Source organism: Salmo salar, chromosome 05, assembly GCF_965601325.2.
Source record: "Salmo salar chromosome 05, fSalSal1, whole genome shotgun sequence".
Classification (NCBI taxonomy): domain Eukaryota; kingdom Metazoa; phylum Chordata; class Actinopteri; order Salmoniformes; family Salmonidae; genus Salmo; species Salmo salar.
In genome coordinates, this window is record NC_138295.1 from 78,800,001 (window position 1) to 78,815,447 (window position 15,447).

General features: G+C 43.0%; 1 protein-coding gene across 2 annotated transcripts in view; it reads right to left on the reverse strand.

Moving 5' to 3' along the window:
- LOC106596185 (peroxisomal carnitine O-octanoyltransferase-like) overlaps positions 1-15,447 on the reverse strand; it is a 20,720-nt gene extending 5,273 nt beyond the window's left edge. The window contains exons 1-11 of one of the 2 annotated variants that reach the window (XM_045718993.2): positions 15,243-15,447; positions 6,891-7,010; positions 6,673-6,797; positions 5,434-5,615; positions 2,957-3,081; positions 1,572-1,680; positions 1,349-1,442; positions 1,123-1,248; positions 936-1,037; positions 412-495; positions 1-90 (exon numbers count right to left, since the gene is read on the reverse strand). The exon at positions 1-90 is cut by the window's left edge and continues 18 nt beyond it. In XM_045718993.2, coding sequence (XP_045574949.1) covers positions 1-90; positions 412-495; positions 936-1,037; positions 1,123-1,248; positions 1,349-1,442; positions 1,572-1,680; positions 2,957-3,081; positions 5,434-5,615; positions 6,673-6,797; positions 6,891-7,005 — 1,152 coding nt within the window. In that variant the 5' untranslated portion in view covers positions 7,006-7,010; positions 15,243-15,447. Of the gene's footprint in view, positions 91-411; positions 496-935; positions 1,038-1,122; positions 1,249-1,348; positions 1,443-1,571; positions 1,681-2,956; positions 3,082-5,433; positions 5,616-6,672; positions 6,798-6,890; positions 7,011-15,099 lie in introns of both variants that reach the window. The other variant, XM_045718994.2, reaches the window with a different exon arrangement.

The following is a 15,447-nucleotide window of genomic DNA, read 5'->3' on the forward strand; positions in this document are numbered from 1 at the left end:
CTTGGCATGTGTAACGTCACTCCTGACTCTGTCATCCACAGTGAAGACCAACTCTTCAGGAAGAGGCATAGGCCGCACTGTCTCACAGCCCTACATAGACACACACAATACAAATGATACTGTTGCTTACTCACAGTGAAATTAACCTGTTTATTACCTGATACATGGAAGCATAATAGCATATCCTGTTGTTCTCAGGTGTGGGCTACGGCGTAAAATCTTCTAAATAGAACCAGATTGTAGTTTTATGCTGAGCTGGCATGCTTACGCCCAGGTTTCACTGAAATTAACAGAAGTGTCTCACACTCAGCAATACTTATGCGTCCAGTTTAGCAGGCCAGTAAGGAACTTAGAATTAAGGACAAACAAGATATAGTCAATGAAAATAAGTTCAATAGAAACAGTATTTACCTTCCACTTGCCGTCTGTAGCTTTGAGCTGCTGATCCACATAGTAACCCTGAGTTACCAGCACCATGGCATCGTAGGGGGCATGCTGCAACACACACCAGCAATTACCATACATAGGAGCACACTCACAACAAAACATCATCACACTACTGCTAACAGAGGAGTATTGTTATTTCAAATCATCTCTCTCTCTACAAAACATCATTACACTACTGCTAACAGAGGAGTATTGTTATTTCAAATCATCTCTCTCTCTACAAAACATCATTACACTACTGCTAACAGAGGAGTATTGTTATTTCAAATCATCTCTCTCTCTACAAAACATCATTACACTACTGCTAACAGAGGAGTATTGTTATTTCAAATCATCTCTCTCTCTACAAAACATCATTACACTACTGCTAACAGAGGAGTATTGTTATTTCAAATCATCTCTCTCTCTACAAAACATCATTACACTACTGCTAACAGAGGAGTATTGTTATTTCAAATCATCTCTCTCTCTACAAAACAGTAACACACGTCACAATTGGATCCGAAGGTTCCGTCAGCGAAGGAGATGGAGTTGTAGGACTTGTCTCCCCAGCGGATGGTGGGGTCTCCTGTCAGCGCTTCCCAGGTCACCTGGGGGCAAAGGCCAAAGGTCAGATTATACCATACTAAGGATGGTATGAATGCCTGTGGTGTGTGTGTGTGTTTGTGTACGTACCGGTGTGTAGTTCTCTGCAGTAGCGTAGGGTTTAGCATCGTCCAGTGAGACCACAAACAGACTGCTCTGGATGGTCTCTAAGATCGTCTTATTGGCTGGATCTATACCTATCAGATACTCCCTGGCCTACAGACACAGAGAGAGCGAGAGAGAGGGAGAGCGAGAGAGCGGGAGAGCGGTTTAGGGCATGGTGATGTCCATTCTATACAGCCAACTTCACACACACCTTAGCCCAGCGTGTCCTCTCCTCTGAGGTGAGAGCAGCGACACCATCTCCCGCTGGCTCCCCTTCACAACACTGCTTCACATGGGTCAGCTGCCTCACACACACACACACACACACACACACACACACACACACACACACACACACACACACAGGCACATAAATACATGCAAATATATGCAGATGCACACAAATATACCTAAATATCCACCGGCAAGAATACCTGAGCAGCTCTGGAGGGGTAAGAATGTGTCCATCACACACTGCATCAAACGAGAAGAAACGCCCCTTACACATCACCACCACATGGGAGGGGCATGGACCCTCGCTCTCTACAACACACACAGAAAAAACATCAATACATACAGTACCAATCAAAGGTTTGGACACACCTACTCATTCCAGGGTTTTACTTTATTTTTACAATTTTCTACATTGTAGAATAATAGTGAAGACATCAAAACTATGAAATAAAACATATGGAATCATGCAGTAAACAAAAAAATGTTAAACAAATCAACCTATATTTTATATTTAAGATTCTTCAAAGTAGCCACTCCTTGCCTTGATGGCAGCTTTGCACACTCTTGGCATTCTCTCAACCAGCTTCACCTGGAATGCTTATCCAACAGTTTTTAAGAAGTTCCCACATATGCTGAGCACTTGTTGGCTGCTTTTCCTTCACTCTGCGGTCCAACTGATCCCAAACCATCTCAATTGGGTTAGGTTGGGTGATTGTGGAGGCCAGGTCATCTGATGCAGCACTCCATCACTCTCCTTAGTCAAATAGCCCATATTTTGGGTCATTGTCCTGATGTGTTGGGTCATTGTCCTTTTGAAAAACAAATAGTAGTCAAACCAGATGGGATGGCGTATTGCTGCAGAATGCTGTGGTAGCCATGCTGGTTAAGTGTGCCTTGAATTCTAAATAAATCACTTAGTGTCACCAGCTAAGCACCCCCACACAATCACACCTCCTCCTCCATGCTTCACGGTGGGAACCCCACATGCAGAGATCATCTGTTCACCTACTCTGCGTCTCACAAAGACACGGTGGTTGGAACCAAAAATCTCAAATCTGGCCTCATCAGACCAAAGGACAGATTTCCACCGGTTTTATGTCCATTGCTTGTGTTTATTGGCCCAAGCAAGTCTCTTCTTCTTATTGGTGTCCTTTAGAGTGGTTTCTTTGCAGCAATTCGACCATGAAGGCCTGATTCAGATGGTCTCCTCTGAACGGTTGATGTTGAGATGTGTCTGTTACTTGAACTCTGTGAAGCACTTATTTGGGCTGCATTTTCTGAGGCTGGTAACTCTAATGAACTTATCCTCTGCAACAGAGGTAATTCTGGGTCTTCATTTTCTGTGGCGGTCCTCATGTGCCAGTTTCATCATAGCGCTTGATGGTTTTTGTGACTGCACTTGAAGAAACGTTCAACGTTCTTGAAATTTTCCAGATTAACTGACCTTCATGTCTTAAAGTAATCAATACACACCTCCACACACACATGGAAAACACACACACACACCTAAATAAATAACACAGAGTACTACACACAAAAACAAAACACAAACATATTGCATGGCGGTGTTGGGGGGGTCACCTACCTGTCTTAAAGTAGTTGATGATGGTATCCTTGGTGACTCCAGGAACTTTACATGTACAGAACAGCATTCTGAACTGGTCCATATCCAACACCACATTACCAGCTTTATGAGGGTCCAGCCTCTCCCTGGCAGGGACCACACAGTCAGAGAGTGTGTGTACTGAACGTGTGTGTTTAGGGATACACAAGGTACGTACGTATACACCGTCCAACTAAATGCTTAGTTGCAGGTTCCTTCTCGACAATGAAACAACAATAAGAAATAAATATAATAATATGAACATAAAGTAGCTGGCTCAGTAGAATAGAATCAATATTTCAAACAACTATAATACACGAAGGCACAATTTATAGTTCAATATTAACACGTGTTTTGGGGAAGGGGGGGATTGGAGGGCAAGTGTTTAAATTGTGCATTATTTAGCAATCGTAGCAGTAGTTGTGATGCGTGTGTAACCTTAATACAGTGAGGGAAAAAAGTATTTGATCCCCTGCTGATTTTGTTCGTTTGCCCACTGACAAAGAAATGATCAGTCTATAATATTAATGGTAGGTTTATTTGAACAGTGAGAGACAGAATAACAACAAAGAAATCCAGAAAAACGCATGTCAAAAATGTTATAAATTGATTTGCATTTTAATGAGGGAAATAAGTATTTGACCCCTCTGCAAAACATGACTTAGTACTTGGTGGCAAAACCCTTGTTGGCAATCACAGAGGTCAGACGTTTCTTGTAGTTGGCCACCAGGTTTGCACACATCTCAGGAGGGATTTTGTTCCACTCCTCTTTGCAGATCTTCTCCAAGTCATTAAGGTTTCGAGGCTGACGTTTGGCAACTCGAACCTTCAGCTCCCTCCACAGATTTTCTATGGGATTAAGGTTTGGAGACTGGCTAGCCCACTCCAGGACCTTAATGTGCTTCTTCTTGAGCCACTCCTTTGTTGTCTTGGCTGTGTGTTTTGGGTCATTGTCATACTGGAATACCCATCCACGACCCATTTTCAATGCCCTGGCTGAGGGAAGGAGGTTCTCAACCAAGATTTGACGGTACATGGCCCCGTCGATTGTCCTTTTGATGCGGTGAAGTTGTCCTGTCCCCTTAGCAGAAAAACACCCCCAAAGCATAATGTTTCCACCTCCATGTTTGACCGTGGGGATGGTGTTCTTGGGGTCATAGGCAGCATTCCTCCTCCTCCAAACACGGCAATTTGAGTTGATGCCAGAGCTCCAATTTGGTCTCATCTGACCACAACACTTTCACCCAGTTGTCCTCTGAATCATTCAGATGTTCATTGGCAAACTTCAGACGGGCATGTATATGTGCTTTCTTGAGCAGGGGGACCTCGCGGGCGCTGCAGGATTTCAGTCCTTCACGGCGTAGTGTGTTACCAATTGTTTTCTTGGTGACTATGGTCCCAGCTGCCTTGAGATCATTGACAAGATCCTCCCGTGTAGTTCTGGGCTGATTCCTCACCGTTCTCATGATCATTGCAACTCCACGAGGTGAGATCTTCCATGGCGCCCCAGGCCGAGGGAGATTGACAGTTCTTTTGTGTTTCTTCCATTTGCGAATAATCGCACCAACTGTTGTCACCTTCTCACCAAGCTGCTTGGCGATGGTCTTGTAGCCCATTCCAGCCTTGTGTAGGTCTACAATCTTGTCCCTGACATCCTTGGAGAGCTCTTTGGTCTTGGCCATGGTGGAGAGTTTGGAATCTGATTGATTGATTGCTTCTGTGGACAGGTTCCCAGGTGTCTTTTATACAGGTAACAAACTGAGATTAGGAGCACTCCCTTTAAGAGTGTGCTCCTAATCTCAGGTCGTTACCTGTATAAAAGACACCTGGGAGCCAGAACTCTTTCTGATTGAGAGGGGGTCAAATACTTATTTCCCTCATTAAAATGCAAATCAATTTATAAAATTTTTGACATGCGTTTTTCTGGATTTTTTTGTTGTTATTCTGTCTCACTGTTCAAATAAACCTACCATTAAAATGATAGACTGATCATTTATTTGTCAGTGGGCAAACGTACAAAATCAGCAGGGGATCAAATACTTTTTGCCCTCACTGTATGTATATATATATACACACACACACACCTTCCTAATATTGAGTTGCACGCCTTTTTGCCCTCAAAACAGCCTCAATTTGTCGAAGCATGGACTCTACAAGGTGTCGAAAGCGTTCCACAGGGATGCTGGCCTATGTTGACTCCCCGTTCAAAAGGCACTTAAATATTTTATCTAAGCCCATTCAACTTCTGAATGACACACACACATACACAATCCATGTCTCAATTATATCAAGGTTTAAAATCACTCTTTAATGAACCTGTCTCCTCCCCTTCATATACACTGATTGAATTGGATTTAACAGGTGACATCAATAAGTGATTATAGCTTTCACCTGGATTCACCTGGTCAGTCTATGTCATGGAAAAAGCATGTTTTGTACACTCAATGTGAGTATCTTACGTGCGGAGCAGGTCCCAGTACTGTAGAGTGTGCCACATGCTTATGCTGGTCCTCTGTAGCTGTACTCCCTCTGTAGGGGGCCAGCAGTGCTCTAGGTAGGGTGCAGGACCTCCGAAGTTCACATTCAACTGGGAGGGGTAACGCATTTCCAGATAGGCTGCATTCAACCACCACTCCTCCAACTGGGGGAAAACACACACACAGAATAAAGATGAAACACTGCAGGGAGACACCATAATGACTGCAGTATTTAAAACACTCAAAGATTCCCTTTCGCAGTTGCTCAGGGTTGAGCATGGTGTGTGACCAGTTCCCACAGGTTCTAGCTGTGCAGTGTGTTGTGTGTGTGTGTTGAGTGTAGAGGTCAACCGATTAATTGGAATGGCCGATTAATTAGGGCCGATTTCAAGTTTTCATAACAATCGGTAATCTGCATTTTTGGACACCGATTATGGCAGATTACATTGCACTCCACGAGGAGACTGCGTGGCAGGCTGACTACCTGTTATGTGAGTGCAGCAAGGAGCCAAGGTAAGGTGCTAGCTAGCATTAAACTTATCTTATAAAAAACAATCAATCTTAACATAATCACTAATTAACTACACATGGTTGATGATATTACTAGTTTATCTAGCTTGTCATGCGTTGCATATAATCGATGCGGTGCCTGTTAATTTATCATTGAATCACAGCCTACTTCGCCAAACAGGTGATTTAACAAGCGCATTTGCGAAAAAAGCACTGTCGTTGCACCAATGTGTACCTAACCATAAACATCAACGCCTTTCTTAAAATCAATACACAAGTATATATTTTTAAATCTGCATATTTAGTTAATATTGCCTGCTAACATGAATTTCTTTTAACTAGGGAAATTGTGTCACTTCTCTTGCGTTCTGTGCAACAGAGTCAGGGTATATGCAGCAGTTTGGGCCGCCTGGCTCGTTGCGAACTGTGTGAAGACTATTTATTCCTAACAAAGACAGCCAACTTCGCCAAACTGGGGATGATTTAACAAAAGCGCATTTGCAAAAAAAGCACAATCGTGCACGAATGTACCTAACCATAAACATCAATGCCTTTCTTAAAATCAATACACAGAAGTAGATTTTTTTAAACCTGCATATTTAGTGTCATGTAGAGTAGGCCAGAAGGCTAAACTGGAAAACCTAACCACTATCCAAATAAAATCGCCGTTGAAAAATCATAATTGGTCAACCTCTAGTTGAGTGTGTGTACCCAGTTCCTGCGTGTCCTGGCTCTCTGCAGTAGTTTTTGGTGCAGGTCTTTGCCGATGCCCTCTCGAAACCTCTTCACTATGGCCGCAGTCACCTGGTACTCCTCCTCTGTAGCAAACGGCCGCACTGGAAAATACACACAGACATTTCAGTAACTAGACACATTTTTATCCAGGGTCCATGCTAACGGCACTTCTGTCACACATGCAGGAATCTCACCTGCATCCAGGTACTTGGCAAGGCTCCCCTCTAGAGACGGTACAGGGAGAGGAGGCAGGCTATGCTGGTACCGGAACGTCCGCTCAGTGGGGAACTCTGACACCTGGTTGGTCATGTCACCTAGAGCACCAAAACACCTGGTTAGCCATGTTGTCACCTACAGCACCAAAACACCTGGTTAGCCATGTTGTAACCTACAGCACCAAAACACCTGGTTAGCCATGTTGTCACCTACAATACCAAAACACCTGATTAGTCATGTTGTCACCTACAGCACCAAAACACCTGATTAGTCATGTTGTCACCTACAGCACCAAAACACCTGATTAGCCATGTTGTCACCTACACCACCAAAACACCTGGTTTGCCATGTTGTCCCCTACAGCACCAAAACACCTGGTTAGCCATGTTGTCACCTACAATACCAAAACACCTGGTTAGCCATGTTGTCACCTACACCACCAAAACACCTGGTTAGCCATGTTGCAACCTACAATACCAAAACACCTGGTTAGCCATGTTGTCACCTACACCACCAAAACACCTGGTTAGCCATGTTGTCACCTACACCACCAAAACACCTGGTTAGCCATGTTGTCACCTACACCACCAAAACACCTGGTTAGCCATGTTGTAACCTACAATACCAAAACACCTGGTTAGCCATGTTGTCACCTACAATACCAAAACACCTGGTTAGCCATGTTGTCTCCTACAGCACCAAAAACGTGTTTAGCCATGTTGTCACCTACACCACCAAAACACCTGGTTAGCCATGTTGTCTCCTACAGCACCAAAAACTTGTTTAGCCATGTTGTCACCTACACCACCAAAACACCTGGTTAGCCATGTTGTCCCCTACAGCACCAAAACACCTGGTTAGCCATGTTGTCACCTACAGCACCAAAACACCTGGTTAGCCATGTTGTCTCCTACAGCACCAAAAACTTGTTTAGCCATGTTGTCACCTACACCACCAAAACACCTGGTTAGCCATGTTGTCCCCTACAGCACCAAAACACCTGGTTAGCCATGTTGTCACCTACAATACCAAAACATCTAGTTAGCCATGTTGTCACCTACAATACCAAAACACCTGGTTAGCCATGTTGTCACCTACACCACCAAAACACCTGGTTAGCCATGTTGTCTCCTACAGCACCAAAAACTTGTTTAGCCATGTTGTCACCTACAGCACCAAAACACCTGGTTAGCCATGTTGTCCCCTACAGCACCAAAAACGGGTTTAGCCATGTTGTCAAATACACCACCAAAACACCTGGTTTAGCCCGGTTGTCCCCTACAGCACCAAAAACTTGTTTAGCCATGTTGTCCCCTACAGCACCAAAACACTTGGTTAGCCATGTTGTCACCTACATTACCAAAACACCTGGTTAGCCATAGACCTACTGTCCCCTAGCCTGGTAGACTCTAGGAATCCAAGTGTGGACTGGACAATCCTCCACTTTCGTCAATTTTAAAAAATATCTTGGATCTTGGACCATGTTAACTGTACGGGAGAGTTGAGACATTTTTCAAGGGAAATATAGTATTCTTTCTAAAAAAAAAGATATATTTCAGGATGTTGTGCATCGCTGGAAATAATCAGAATTAATGTAAACAGTTTTGAAAACATAACTTGTCACACAAAAAGTGGTCTCTTGGCACCACATACCATGGGGTAAGTTGAGCTGCAGGACAGGGTGAATGAAACCACCTACACATTTCTGTACTGAATGAAATAATACCACTACCTTTTAAAACCATATCTATCTTTATTTTCTAAACACATCTTTTTTTAGCATTTAATCACTTTAAGCACATTTTTAAGCTGCAAAATGTAACTTTTTGGTTAACCTTACCAAATTCAATGTGAGTTCTGTCATTCTCATTCAAAGCAAGTCTAAGTAGCAGTAGATATGTTCTATGTGGGCTATTTCTATGCTTCCCATTCTTAAGTTTAGATTTTACGTCTTTTACTTTCGGTTTTGTACACCAGCTTCAAACAGCGGAAAATACAATATTTTTGGTTATTGAAAATATTTCACAGTGGTTTAGATGGTACAATGATTCTCTATACTCCTCACACTCAACTCTGGACCTCGAAGCCAGTCCCCTGCATTTTTTCATTGCAAGATGGCGCCGACAGATGGTCGCCTCGCTTCGAGTCCTTAGTAAACTATGCAGTATTTAGTTTTTTTTAATGTATTACAAGCATTTTGCTACACTCGCATTAACATCTGCATGTGACCAATAAAATTGTATTTGATCAAGGACTGATTTAGCCCTGGGACATCAGGTGGGTGCAATTTATTATCAGATACAACAGAAAACCAGTAGGCTTCAGATCTTGTAGGGTAAGAGTTGAATACCACTGCTCTACACACTGAGTACACAAACATTAGGAACACATTCTTAATATTGAGTTGCACCCCCATTTGCCCTCAGAAGAGCCTCACTTCATTGCTCTTCACTTCATTGGGGAATGGACTCCACAAGGTGTCGAAAGCATTCAACAGAGATGCTGGCCCATGTTGACTGCAATGCTTTGTCAAGTTGACTGGATGTGCGGTCCCGTGTGGCTCAGTTGGTATAGCATGGTGTTTGCAACGCCAGGGTTGTGGGTTCGATTCCCACGGGGGACCAGTACGGAGAACAAAATGCATGAAATGTATGCATTCACTACTGTAAGTCGTTCTGGATAAGAGCGTCTGCTAAATGACTAAAATGTAAATGTGAAAAAATGTGCTTTGGGTGGTGGACTACTCTTGATACAGATGGGAAACTGTTGAGCATTAAAAACCCAGCAGTGCTGCAGTTCTTTTTTGTATATTTTTTTCTTTGACCCTCTTTTTCGATATTGTTTCAAAGCTGCAACTTTCCAACAGGCTCGGGAGAGGCGAAGGTGGAGTCATGCGTTCTCCAAAACATCACCTGCCTAACATCACTCCTTAACCGATGTGTCGGAGGAAACACTGTTCAACCGGCGACGGCCCGCAGACACCCGGCCCACCACAAGGAGTCGCTAGAGCACGATGAGACAAGTAAAGCCCCACCGGCCAAACCCTCCCCTAACCTGGACGACGCTGGGCCAATTGTGCACCGTCCTATGGGACTCCCGGCCATAGCCGGTTGTGGCACAGCCCAAGAATGAACCCGGGTCTGTAGTAACGCCTCAGACCGCTGGGCCCCTCGGGAAGCCCTAGTGTTGCAGTTCTTGACACATTCAAACCGGTGCGCCTGGCATCTACTACCATACCCCGTTCAAAGGCCATAAAACAGTTTATCTTGTCAAGTCACCCTTGCAATAATGCATTGCGCTACGCCTGAATTAAAAAAAATAAAAATGATTTGCTCAACTTGCCATTGGCTAAATTTACTCCAAGTTAAACATTTACTATATTAGCCCACACAGCTACAAGGATGCACTTTCATGCTAGGTTTCAGACCTCATACTGAAGCTTATAGAGACCCCAACTGAGGCAGCAGCTACTCTTCCTGGAGTCCAAACACATTAAGGCACTTACTATTACGCGGACCCAAGTGCAGACTCAGATGAGGAGACTGGGATAATGTAACCAAGGTATTTATTGAAAAACAGGGGGAAGAAGGGGTGCAGGCCAGGGAAAGCTCGGGCGGGTTGCAGGGAGCCAGGTGCTGAGGCTGGAGCGAGGGGAGTTGGGGCTGGGTAAGCAGGTCTGGAGAGGAATCCAAGGAAGCAGTAGAGTGGGGGGGTCCAGGACAGGGTAGGAGGACTGACAAGACGTGGGACTGGAGACAGGGACCAGAGTCAGAGCGGACAGAACTGTAGCGGAGAGGAAAACATCATCAGGCAAAGGAAAACAGCCACAACACAAGAACAGGATCTATGCAGGAACAAATGGCTGAAAACACAGACCGACTGAGCAGAGGTTACGATCTGGCAGCGTGGAAATGGCAGGGCTGAGTATTTGTAGAGGTCTTGATTATGGAACAGGTTGCAGCTGGTGGGGATCTGCTCTGCCTCCAGCACACCTGTCTCCACCCACATAATCACACACACACACACAGAGAAAGAGGGAGAGAGCACTGAGGGAGTAGCGGCAGGTTAGGGAGACACAGGATGAGCAGTAGAGGGCGTGGCAGGCACAGATGTAACAGTACCCCCCCTCTACGGGCGCCAACTGGTGCCCAACCAGCCTTATCTGGGTGTGAGGTATAGAAAGCACGTAAGAGGAAGGGGTCCAGAATATGATAGCGGGGAACCCAACAGCGCTCTTCAGGCCCGTATCCTTCCCAGTCTACCAGGTACTGCCAGCCACGACCCCGGCGGCGCATGTCCAGAAGCTGCCGGACGGTATAGGCAGGATGGTCATCGATGAGCTTAGGGGGGTGGAGGAGCTGCTGCAGGAGGAGACATCGGACTGGAACTGATCAGGGATACATGGAAGGTAGGATGGATCTTGAGAGTAGAGGTCGACCGAGTATGATTTTTCAACGCCGATACTGATTATTGGAGGACCAAAAAAAGCCGATACCGATTAATCGGCCAATTTTTAAATATATATGTAATAATGACAATTACAACAATACTGAATGAACACTTTTAATTTAATATAATACATAAATAAAATCAATTTAGTCTCAAATAAATAATGAAACGTTCAATTTGGTTTAAATAATGCAAAAACACAGTGTTGGAGAAGAAAGTAAAAGTGCAATATGTGTCATGTAAAAAAGCTAACGTTTAAGTTTCTTGCTCAGAACATGAGAACATATGAAAGCTGGTGGTTCCTTTTAACATGAGTCTTCAATATTCCCAGGTAAGATGTTTTAGGTTGTAGTTACTTTTGTAGGCACTTTAGTATTGCCAGTCTAATCTCGGGAGTTGATAGGCTTGAAGTCATAAACAGTGCTGCTAAGAGCTGCTGGCAAATGCAGTAAAGTGCTGTTTGAATGCTTACATGCCTGCTGCTGCCTACCACCGCTCAGTCAGACTGCTCTATCAAATAGCAAATCATAGACTTAATTAGAATATAATAAACACACGGAAATACGAGCCTTAGGTCATTAATATGGTCAAATCCGGAAACTATTATTTCGAAAAACAAAACGTTTATTCTTTCAGTGAAATACGGAACCGTATTTCTGTTATATTGCTGTTACATTGCACAACCTTCAATGTTATGTCATAATTATGTAAAATTCTGTCAAATTAATTACGGTTTTTGTTAGGAAGAAATGGTCTGAGCCAGGCGGCCCAAACTGCTGCATATACCCTGAGTCTGCTTGCACTGAACGCAAGAGAAGTGACACAATTTCCCTAGTTAATATTTCCTGCTAACACAAATTTCTTTTAACTAAAAATATTTACTTGTGTATTGATTTTAATTAAGGCATTGATGTTTATGGTTAGGTACATTGGTGCAACGATAGTGCTTTTTTCGCGAATGCGCTTTTGTTAAATCATCACCCGTTTGGCGAAGTAGGCTGTGTGGCTCCTTGCTGCACTCGCGTAACAGGTGGTCAGCCTGCCACGCAGTCTCCTCGTGGATTGCAATGTAATCTGCCATAATCGGCATCCAAAAATGCTCATTACCGATTGTTCTGAAAACTTGAAATTCCTGTTTACGCCAAGCAGTTTAGTCACCTCAATTTCCTCATTATTCATTACAATATTTAGTTGAGGTTTAGGGTTTAGTGAATGATTTGTCCCAAATACAATTTTTTGTTTTTGAAATATTTAGGACTAACTTATTAGTCCATTCTGAAACTAACTGCAGCTCTTTGTTAAGTGTTGCAGTCATTTCAGTGACTGTTGTAGCTGACATGTATAAGGGTAAGGGAAAGGGGGATACCTAGTCAGTTGTACAACTGAATGCATACAACCGAAATGTGTCTTTCGCTTTTAACCCAACCCCACTGAATCTGAGAGGCGCAGGGGGCTGCCTTAAATCAACATCCACATCTTCGGTGCCCGGGAACAGTGGGTTAACTGCTTTGCTCAGGGGCAGAACGACAGATTTTTACCTTGTCAGCTCGGGGATTCGATCCAGCAACCTTCCGGTTACTGGCCCAACGCTCTAACCACTAGGCTACCTGCCATAGTGTCCAGTCATCTGCATACATAGACACACTGGCATGTCGTTGGTAAAGATTGAAAAAAGTAAGGGGCCTAGACAGCTGCCCTGGAGAATCCCTGATTCTACCTGGATTATGTTGGAGAGGACTACACCCTCGGTGTTCGGTTATCGACATTACAGCAGGGGGTGTAAAGCCATAACACATACGTTTTTCCAGAAGCAGACTATGATCGATAACGTCAAAAGCCGCACTAAAGTCTAACAAAACAGTCCCCACAAACTTTTTATCATAAATGTATCACAGCCAATCGTCAGTCATGTATGCAAGTGCTGTGCTTCCCAATAAGCATGCTGCCGAAAGTCTGTTGTCAATTTGTTTACTGCAAAATAGCCTTGTATCTAGTCAAACACTCTAAAAAAAACTGTCCCTTTAAGAACTCAGTGATGACATCACATCACTATTACAAGCTGGCAGAGTGTTTAGTTCATTACTAAGTGCAGCTGGCAACCTACTGCTGTGAACACAAATCTCAGTTTTGGACATTATTTTCTTTCTGGACAATTTATTCATCACTGTGCGTGAAAACCAAAACTGTAAGTAATGTATATGTTTTCCCCTTGTTTTACTGACGAAGTTGTCAATAGTTAAATAATATTTCTGTAATTATTACAGCATTAGGTGTCTCGTTTTTATGCTCGCTATCTAACATCCTTAGCTACATTTTCGCCTGTCATTGTTAGCTGGTTAGTCTGATGTTGCTAGCCACTTGTATTTTTGTTTCAGTCATTGGTTTAGTATAACAGATGAGAGCTGTATATCTTGTTTGTTATTGCTAAATGAATGTACATTATGTTAGTATTGATGCCATTGTATTCATATTTATTATTTCCAGATCACATCTTGTATGGATAAATGGACAATTAATTGGATAATACCAGCTGAATGACATGGAACAGAATTGCAAACATTGTTAATCTCCAATCAACATCAAAGAACCCTAAACTGAGGAACTGTCTTTCTCACCGTTTCTCTAATAAGAGTACAATCTCCATAACAATAACCTACTCAATCAATGTATGCATTCCAGAGGCATTAACCTCTAATTCGAAAACAAACAAAAATCTCCAAAAGTGTATTAAGGGTTGGTAACAGGCTGATTGGTCGGCTATTTGAGCCAGTAAAGGGGGCATTAGTATTCTTGGGAAGCAGAATGACTTTTGCTTCCCTCCAAGCTTGAGGGCATACACTTTCTAGTAGGCTTAGATTGAAGATATGACAAATAGGAGTGGCAATATCATCCGCTATTATCCTCAGTAATTTTCAATCCAAGTTGTCAGAACCCGGTGGCTTGTCATTGTTGATAGACAACAATAATTTGTTGCTCTTCCACATTCGCTTTGTGGAATTCAAAATTACAATGCTTGTCTGCATTTGTTGTTGGCATGTCATGCCTAAGTTTGCTAATATTGCCAATGAAAAAAATTATTCAAGTAGGTGGCAATATCAGAGGGTTCATCTGATTCAATGAATGATAGAGCTGAGTTTGCATTTTTACAGAACAATCTTTAAATGATTTACTTTGATTTAGATACAAGCATCATGAAACCTCCCAAAAAATGTATGACTTGATGAAATTCCAGTTTTTTTTTTACTTCCTTACAACTTTTTCCATATTTGGTCAAATTATAAATGTTGTTTATGGTTTCCTAGAAACAAGGGTGGCTCAACCTACCTCTTTGGCTCAATGTACCCCAATGTCCCCTACTACAGTAGTCATTATCTACAAAGATAGTTGTAGAATTTGTAGCTGGGCAATTCCATTGTAACGGAATTACGCTGAGACTCAGGTTTTTCACTTTAAAATGTGTGCCAAACAAAAACCATTGATTTCAAAGTTTAACAAACCATACAGAGTATCAGAGTAATTTCACATAAACATGAAAATTGTCCAGCTAGCTAGACTCGCAGGCCAGATGCAACTTTTATTATTCGAGATTAAATTCCATCTTTGCCGAGGCGGCGCAGCGTTGTACCAATGGCATTAATAAGCACGTTTATAGCACAATTGCTCAGCAATTAATTACCATATAAATTCTGGCTACATAACCATATGATGAAACATAGCTAGCAGGTCAGTTCTACTTACTGCAGAAACAAGTGCACTAGCTAGCTATAAAATAGTTGGCCCCTGAGGCCGTTGCATTGTTTTCACGGCTCGAATGTAGGTCCGTTTCAGTTTGCAGTCCGGTCTAAGCAGCTTAATCCCACAAACATGACAAGCAAACTCACTTTAGTATTTTGCGATATTCTGCTAATTCCGATATGTGAATAGTTGTTTTCTCTCGTCCATTCAAAATAAAAATAATGTTGCGGCTATTTTCTAAACTAGACTAGAGGAAGGCGTTTGCGGTAGTTTTGTGTTGTTGCCCCGCTCGTGGTGTATGCTGCGCTTCTCATCACCTTTCACCCAGTAAGAGGTCATGGCTAGAAGGGC